At 56.0% G+C, this 8,502-nt stretch overlaps 1 protein-coding gene across 1 annotated transcript in view; it reads right to left on the minus strand.

The window, feature by feature from the left end:
• Positions 1-8,077, minus strand: part of TBX5 (T-box transcription factor 5) — a 35,424-nt gene extending 27,347 nt beyond the window's left edge. The window contains exons 1-5 of the mRNA XM_064392607.1: positions 7,907-8,077; positions 6,484-6,578; positions 3,913-4,032; positions 2,586-2,733; positions 484-636 (exon numbers count right to left, since the gene is read on the minus strand). Coding sequence (XP_064248677.1) covers positions 484-636; positions 2,586-2,733; positions 3,913-4,032; positions 6,484-6,578; positions 7,907-8,053 — 663 coding nt within the window. The 5' untranslated portion in view covers positions 8,054-8,077. The remainder of the gene's footprint in view (positions 1-483; positions 637-2,585; positions 2,734-3,912; positions 4,033-6,483; positions 6,579-7,906) is intronic.
• Positions 8,078-8,502: the final 425 nt, after the last annotated feature.

Consider the following 8,502-nt stretch of genomic DNA (forward strand, 5'->3'; position numbering starts at 1 on the left):
CCTCCCCGGCTCGCCCCGAGCCCGGCGTTGGATGCTTTGTGCGGCCAGGAATAACAGAGGGGATGGGATGGGGATGGGAGAGAGGAAAGGGGAAGGGAGGGGAGGAGGAAAACGGGCAAGGGAGAGGAAAGGACAAGGAGAGAGGACAAGGAGAGGAAAAAAAGGGAACAAGGAGAGCAAAGAAAGGAGAAGAGAAAGAAGGAAGGAAAGGAAAAGGACAGGGAGGGGAGAGGAGAAGAAAGGACAAGGGGAAAAGGAAAATATAAGGAAGGAGACAAAGAGAAGAAAAAGAAGTGGGAAAGGAAATAGAGAAGGGGAAAGGAGAGGGAAGGAAAGAAAAGGGAGAAGGAAAGAAGGAGTGGAAAGAAAAAGAAGGGCTGAAAGAAGAAGTAGGGAGGGAAGAGGGGCTGAGCCTCTCAGGAAGAGCAGCGGGAAGGGGCGAGGAGCGGGTGCGGTTTGCGGGGCGGGGGCCCAGCCCCTCACCTTGTGGTTTTGGTAGGAGGTGACGGCGATGAAGGCGGTCTCCGGGAAGACGTGGGTGCAGAAGGCGGTGTTCTTGGAGCCGAAGCCGTTGTTCTCGTCCGCTTTCACGATGTGCAGCCGGGGCTGGTATTTGTGCATGGAGTTCAGGATGATCTGGGCAGGGGAGAAGGAGAGAACATCCCGTGGGAATGGAGGGGGCACAGCACGGCGCATCCCGCCTTCCCACGGGAGGAAAAGGACACACACCAGCAGGAACCCGCAGCCCCTTCCCCAAAATGTTTGCTCTTTTCAGGAGCCCCTTGGAGGGGCAGATGGAGGTGCTGGGGTAGGGCACTGATCACTCCAGAAACTCGCCCGGGAGCCCAGCGGTGCTGTCAAAGGCGCTCCCTCACCTGCTCCCCCCTCCCAGCCCTGCTCCATCCACACAAACCCCTGAGGGGCCAGAGCTGCTCCCCCAACACGCGATGGGGGCAAATGGGGGATCTCAACACCCCCATCCCATCGCAGGGGGTACAGAGGGAAGAAAGGGAAGAGAGCTGGGGGGATTTGGGGCTTTAGGGACATCCCCCCCGCCAGCCACCCGCAGGGGACGGTGGCGGAGCCGGGAGGGGCTGTCGCGGTGCTCCAGATAAAAAGCGGGCCCTGCTCGGTACCGGGTTAATCCCGGGGGAGGATGGGGGGCGGCGGGGGGCCGCTCGGGCCCGATAATGACTGCCGGACCCTGGCGACAGCGAGACGCAGCGCGTCCCGCCGCCGCCTCCCCCGTCCCGGGGGTTTAAGCAAATTGCTTTGACATCCAGGAAAGTCGTAGACATCAACGGTGAACGATCTAATGGTTTTTAATTTCATTACAGCGACTCTAATTGAGAGGCTCCTGGCGCAGCTCCTCCTCTGAAGTCCCTTATTGTCCCCTCAGCGTCTTGGGTTTGTTTGGAGGGACTTTTTCCCCAGAGCCGCCTGTTCCCAGCGGGGATGCCTGGCCCCTTCCCCCCGGGCCGGATCCCCCCCTTATCACCAAAAGCACCCCGGGGGTGGGATGGGGTCCCCCGGCTGCGCTGCTCCCCTCCCTGTTCCCGCAGGAAAGGTCCTGATCCCTGGGAAGCAGCCCTCGCCAACCCCTTCTGCACCAGCTCGATTGGATTTAAAATAAAATTCGAATTATAAAAAGAAAAAGGAAATCAACCCCCGCAAATGGAGGCGCAAAGGAGAGCTTGTAAACGATGCTGAGCGTTGGGGTGGGCTGGGGACTCTGCTGCCTCCTCTCCCCTAAAGCCCTCTCACTTCTTGGCTACCACGTGGGCGAGGATTTAATAGCACAAAATTTATCATTAAAAAGCGAAGAAGAAAAAAAAAAACAGCTTGGAAAAAATGAAATTGAAGTGTTGAAACGAGACTGGAGAAAAATCCACTCTTGGAAAGGGCTGGCGGGATCTGGAGTCACATATTCGTTCAATTATATATTATATATATATATGTACATATATATTTTTTTTTATTCTTACACGCATATATATATATTTGCTCAGAAGAACTCACATCTTTGGAGACCTTCGAAGGAGGGCTGTTCCTGGCTGCAGAATTCACACAAATTTTCAGGGCCCCACGAGTCTCGCAAAAACTTTTTTAATGCCCAAGAAGTTCTAGCGGGACTTCAATTTCTCTAATTGTCTTTAATTATTGTTACATTTCCTTCTTTTTATTTTTTTCTTTTTTTTTCTTTTTTTTTTTTTCTTTTTTTCTGATCGAGGGATCCACATCGTTTTAGGTCCTATTTCCTCCGCTAATTATGCCTCATTGATTTTACCTGTTAGGCAAATTCCCGGAGGCAGCGGGCGGATTTTAACGATTGGGGACTCGCCATGCGATTAAAATCAGGGTGACCAAATACTCAGCCAAGCCAGGAGAGTTTCACCCACTCGCCAACTCCAGGCCCTGGGAGTCTGTCATCAATGTTTCTATATTTTTTGGGGGTTCATCCCGCTCTCTCAGGGGTGAAACAACACCTGGATTTGGGGGTGGGTGACACTGGCACGCCCTCGGTGGCAGGGGACACCCCTGGGTGCCGGACAGCACGATGCCCCTGTCCCAGCGCCGGTACTTACATGTCCGAAGGGATCCAGGTGGTTGTTGGTGAGTTTGAGCTTCTGGAAGGAAACCAGCTGCCTCATCCAGTGCGCCCCGGTGGCGGGGGAGTCGGGGTGCACGTACAGCCTGCCGGGCATGGCCGGCTCTGCCTTGCCTGTCACCGACCTGCGTGGGACACGGGGCTGAGCTGCGGCCGCCCGGGGACGGCCCGTGGGCTCCTGCTGCCGTCCGTCCCCTCTTGGCGCTCCTGCTCCTCATCCATCCCGTCCCGTGGGCTGCTGCTCCCCATCCGTCCTCTCTTGGAGCTCCTGCTCCCGGCCATCCCCTCCCGTGGGCTCCTGCTGCGGGCTATCCCCTCCTGGAGGCTCCTGCTCCCCGTCCATCCCGTCTTGGGGTTCCCGCTCCCTTCCATCCCTCCCTGGAGCTCCTGCTCCCCAGCCGTAGCCCCCCGTGGGCTCCTGCTCACTTCCGTCCCTTCCTGGGGTTCCTGCTCCCATCCAACCCCTCCTGGGGTTCCTGCTCCCTTCCGTCCCTTCCCGTGGGCTTCTGCTCCGCCGCCATCCCCTCTTGGGGCTCCCGCTCCCCCAGCTGTCCCTTCCTGGGCTCCTGCTCCCCATCCATCCCCTCTTGGGGCTCCTGCTCCCGTCCATCCCCTCCCGTGGGCTGCTGCTCCCTTCCGTCCCGTCCTGGGGTTCCTGCTCCCCATCCGTCCCTTCCTGGAGCTCCTGCTCCTCGTCCCTGTCTCCCCGTGGGTTCCCGCTCCCCGTCCATCCCCTCTTGGGGCTCCCGCTCCCCTCCATCCCCTCTTGGGGTTCCCGCTCCCCTCCATCCCTTCCCCGGGCTCCTCCCGTGGGTTCCAGCTCCCCTCCGTCCCCTCCCAGGCAGGTACCCCGTGCCGGGGAGAAAAGGCATTTCCAGCACGGCTGGCTCGGGAATTGCTGAGCTCTTTGGCACCTTTCCCGTCGGAGATGGCTCTCGCCGCTCGCCCGTTTAACCCCATCCTTCCCCTGGCCCTAATTGACGGCCCGGAGCAAAGAATCAATCCGTAAAGATTTTCCTGCCCGGAGATATTTCCTTCCTTAGTGTAATTAAACCATCAGCTCCACAATAGCAAATAATCTCATTGTCGAACAGGATTCGTTAATTGCGACAGAATTCCTGCGGTTTTTCCCTTTTTTTGGATGCATTTCTCTCCCAGGGGCTGTGGGAACACCCCATTACGCCCAGGTGAGGCTCCTGCAGCCCAACATTTTGCACGGAAAAAGAAGGACGAGGCGCTGATTGAAGGATTTCTCCCCCCCGGGCAGCCCGGAGGTCCCGTCCCTCTCCCCCACGCGTGCCTACCATTTATTATCCGCGAATTTGTATCGGTGGTCATCCGCCGGGACAATATCCATCAACAGGATGTACTTCGTCTTTGGATTGAGTCCAGTGACCTTCACTTTGTAACTGGGGAACATTCGCCTGTTGAATAAATAAATAAATAAATGCAAAAAAAGTTTGCCAAGGTGGTCTCGTGTGCGTGTGAGAGGAGATCTTGAGGGGAACATTTAACAAAAGGGTTAAACCACGTTCCCGGGTGGATCTTCCCCGGCGTGTGGGACAAGTTTGGGTGGTGCTGGGTCCCATCCGAGGCGAACCGGGTGATTTATCAAAGCAAAATCGGAATTTCGAGGCTGGCGGGTTTGTTTATTCACCTCCTCGCTTGTCTGCTCGTCTATTTGTGTTTTTACTAATTATTTATTTCACCAAAGTTTTGAATCTTCGTTTTTTGAACAAATCTGCACGTGAGAACTTTTGGAAGCAAGTTACTTTCCTCCCTCCATAAACCGCTGGAACAAGAGAGGAAATTTGCCAAAAAATAGTTTTAAAATAAAAGTTATAATATAGATACTCCTATAAAAATTATATTTATATGTCTTTCTATAAATGTATATATTTATAGAAATATGTTCTCATATATTACATATGTAGAAATAAAAACATTTTAAAATATATTTATATGAACACCTTGAGGTTCTAGGGACAGATATGGAGCAAAAAACCTGCACGCACTCAGGTGTGAGAGAAAATCCGTGACCAGCCGTGCGCTCAGCCCGAGACAGCAGCAAACACACCTGACAAATCCCTGGAAACCCTCGCATACACACAAGGCAGGGGCTTTTCGAAATATTTTCCATTACTGCAAGGCAGGCACTTAAACCACTGCTGTTATTTTAGTTCGAGCTTTCCAAATATTTAAAAATAAAGCAGATGAAAATGGAGCCCTGGACTTAAAACACACATAAACAACAAAAAAAAAAAAATCCAAAAAGAAAAAGTCCCACACCGGTAAAAATACCGCGCTCTTCTGCGAGGCTCGGGATCCTATCGCTGCCTGGGCTGGGCTTTAATTCGGTTCTAAAAAGTTGAAGGGGGACGAAAAGCGCCCAACGAAGGAAGCGGGTGTTGAACTTAAACTTTTTAAGGGAGAAGAAACCAAATTCCACCTGGAGATTGATCTGTAACTCCACGGAAAGCACCTGAGCAGCAGGACCAGGGACCTCAACAGGAACCACGGGCAATGATAGAAATAAGGGAACCCAGCCCGCATCTCCCCCCGAGCCCCTGCCTGTAAATGTCTCTTTTATTGCTCTCCGGATGAGATCTCTGTCCACAGAGATTTTTGTTTGAAATTTCTGCAAGGTGGTTTCTGTCTCCCTTCCAGAGTTGGATTTTTTTTTTTTTGGTCCCTGTAAACCGGATTTTTTCGGGAGATCCCATCACCGACTCCATCCCCTGTCCCCTTGGCCACAAACCCCTTTCAAATCCATTTTCGCAGCAGCGAGGTTCAAGGGGAAGGCGAGATCTATTCTCTAAAACTTTATCCAACCCGTTCGAAATTTATTTTCCCCCTCCCTCTTCAGGCAAATTTTGGAAGACCACAACAAATATCAGCTGACAGAGCAAAATGAAAGTTTCATTCCGCCTTGTTGATTGTGTCCCTACAATCTGAAACTATTCCTACACGTGGAGGCTTTTTTCCCTTTTTCTCCAAGGATTCTAACTGAAAAATCACAACGAAAAATCCTCCCTGGGGCTGCCCCCAATTTGTTGATAGGACTGGAGAGACTTTTTTACTGCGTCTCGCTGGCCACTCTTCCATTTAACAACCCTCCACCACGTTAATATCCAGGATAATATTAAATCTCCTCAAAAACACCCGCGTCCACGTAAAATATCTGCGGATCAGGTTTACACAGCCGCTCATGGAACCGATTAGAGCCCCAATAAAGTTGGATTTGCAAGGCTGCATATTTTTCCGCACACCCACGCAGATAAACACCCGCGTAGAAATACACCCACATGATATTTATTTGCGGACGCATCTATCTCTGCATCTAAACAGCTTTGTTATCTCTCTATAAACAGTAGCTTAAGACCGCCTAGACTTTTAAAAGGGGTGAAGTGGCTGAGATGGGAATATTCGCTCCAGAGTGAGCAAAAATAAATAAAAAACTCTGTAAAACGGCATAAAACTTTGGGAGAGCAGAAGAGCCAAATTGCTCCAATAATAATAATAATAATAATAATAATAATAATAATAATAATAATAATAATAATAATAATAGTGGGCCACCGAGCTGCTCTAAACAAAGTTTGCTTTTTGGCCAAGTGGTTGCAACTCGCGTTCGCCTGGAAAGTTTCCAAAGGCCTGAAGTCGGAATTAATGACCCGACTGTTCTGGTTGAGAAAGAAGCCAGAAGAAACAATTCCTGCCGCCTCTCTCCAGGCAGGGAGGGCTCTCCAGTGGCACACACACACACGGGGGGGGCTCGGACACGAGAGCTGCGACCGTCCCCGTGCCAGGGAGGTGCCCGGAGTCCCCCCGACCCCAAAAACACGGAGGGGACCGCGGAGCCCCCCTGCTCTTACCTCCCGGCCTTTGTTATGATCATCTCCGTGCCCACTTCGTGGAACTTCAGCCACAGCTCGCGTTCGTGCAAAAACACCTTGATGCCCTCCATGCCCTGCGGAGCGGGGAGGCACAGAGCGTCAGCCCCGAGGGGACGGGGACAGCCCCGAGGGGACGGGGACAGCCCCGAGGGGAGCGGGGACAGCCCTGCCAGGGCAGCCGGGCCCCGCACGGCCTCTCCGGGAAGCTCGCCGGGGAAGGGCCGGGCTCTGCGGGCCGGAGTTCAGGCCATTCCCGGGATAACCCCGGCCAGAGGGGTTTCCAGGCCGGGGATGCTGTTGGGGCAGGCCTGGAGCGGGGTCCTGCGGGGCTCGTGGGGCTGGGGGCGAGGGCAGGGAGCCCCCGGGGCCGGCTCCAGCCCCATCCTCCCAGGGAAATGCCCCGGCTGCCCCCAGAGCCCAGCAGAGCAGATTTGCACCGTCCCACGAGTGATTCACAGGCTGGAGCGGTGTGGGGTGTCACCCTGCTCCCCTCGCCCCCTGATTTTCTCTTCCCACCCAAGAGCTGCGCTTGGGGCAGAGGCACCGCGGGGACAACACATCCCCCCACCCGGGCTGGGGGGCACGGGGGACACCCCCAGCCCAGCCAAGCGCTTCTCCCCCTCACTAAAAACGCCCCGTCCAACCTCGGGGGTCGCTTTCCAAACAGCCCCGGTGCCCACCCTGGCCCTGCCGAGCCTCCTGCCGCGCCCGTGGGCAGCGGGGTCCATGGGGGTCCCTGCCGGGGCACCCCCAGCCGTGGAAAATCTCCTTTCCCCGCATTCCTCCCTCCCGGGGCTGGGAGCCCCCAGCACGGGGAGAGGCCGAGGGGTGGCTCGGAGCCCACGCGTGTCCCGGCACACGCAGTGCCAGGGGGCGAGGGCTGAGGGAGGGCATCGGGGACACCCCGAGTGTGGCTCTGGGGTGGCTCAGCCTGCGCTGAGTGCCCGCTGGGGGTGCGGGGAGCAGCTGTGCCCGCCCGGGCGTGCAAGGGCCGCACAGATGTGGACATGTACACAATATATACATTTATATAGGGATATAAAGGTGGATATAAAGGCATGACGGCTCTGGGGGTGCTCGCCCGTGCATTTTTCCACTCGGGCGCGGACACTGGTGGGTGTGGGGGTGCCGCTGCAGGGCTGCTCCCCTCGCTGTGCTTTGGGCTCCTGCTCCCCTCCTGCTCCTCCACACCCCCAAAACCCTCACGGCCGCATCCCCGCAGCTTCGGCGCTCGAGCACGGCCTGGAATACCAGGGCGGCAGGGCGAGCCCCACGGCCAGGTGAGGCTTTGCCCTGGCGTGGGGGCAGCGCTCGCCCACCCAGGCGGCTGGGGCGGGGGCGAGCCGTGGGGAAAGGGGACCTGAGCGAGGGCACAGCCCCGGGGAGCGGCGTGGGTGCTCACCTGCTGCGTGAAGGCTGCTTGCGGCGAGGTGGGCGGCTTGCTGCTGGCCCCCAGCTGCGTGTCCTGCTTGCCCTCGGCCTGCAGCTCCTTGGCCTCGGGATCGGCCGGCGTGCTGGGCAGCCCGAAGCCTTCCTCGCCATCCGCCATGTTACGAGCTTCCTTGGCCGGATCCCCCACTGCAGGCACACATCGGAGAGAGCACAGATAAGAGACGAGGCAATGCTGGCGTTTAATAAAAGCTCGGTTCGGATGGAGCGGGGCGGCTCCGAGCGCCGGCCGGGGCTGCCCCGACCATCCCGACACTCACTTCCCAGGCAGCGAGCGAGGCCCTTTAACTTTGGCACAGGGAGAAATAAAGACTTTTATTTATTATCGCAGCCCGCAAGGGATGATAGGATTTGGGGGGGGCTCGGGGGGGTGGGGAGGGAGGGGAAGGGGGAGGCGGTATTATTGAATGCATCTTTTGGGGAAGGTAAACAGCGCGTTTTAGGGCTGGCAGCAGCACGCGGGGAGCGAGGCACCCGAGGGGCTGCGGGACGACACAAATGGCTCTGGAGGTCGGGGGGATTCGAGGTGGGGGCTCCAGAGCCCCCCCC

Source organism: Passer domesticus, chromosome 17, assembly GCF_036417665.1.
Source record: "Passer domesticus isolate bPasDom1 chromosome 17, bPasDom1.hap1, whole genome shotgun sequence".
In the NCBI taxonomy this organism is placed as follows: domain Eukaryota; kingdom Metazoa; phylum Chordata; class Aves; order Passeriformes; family Passeridae; genus Passer; species Passer domesticus.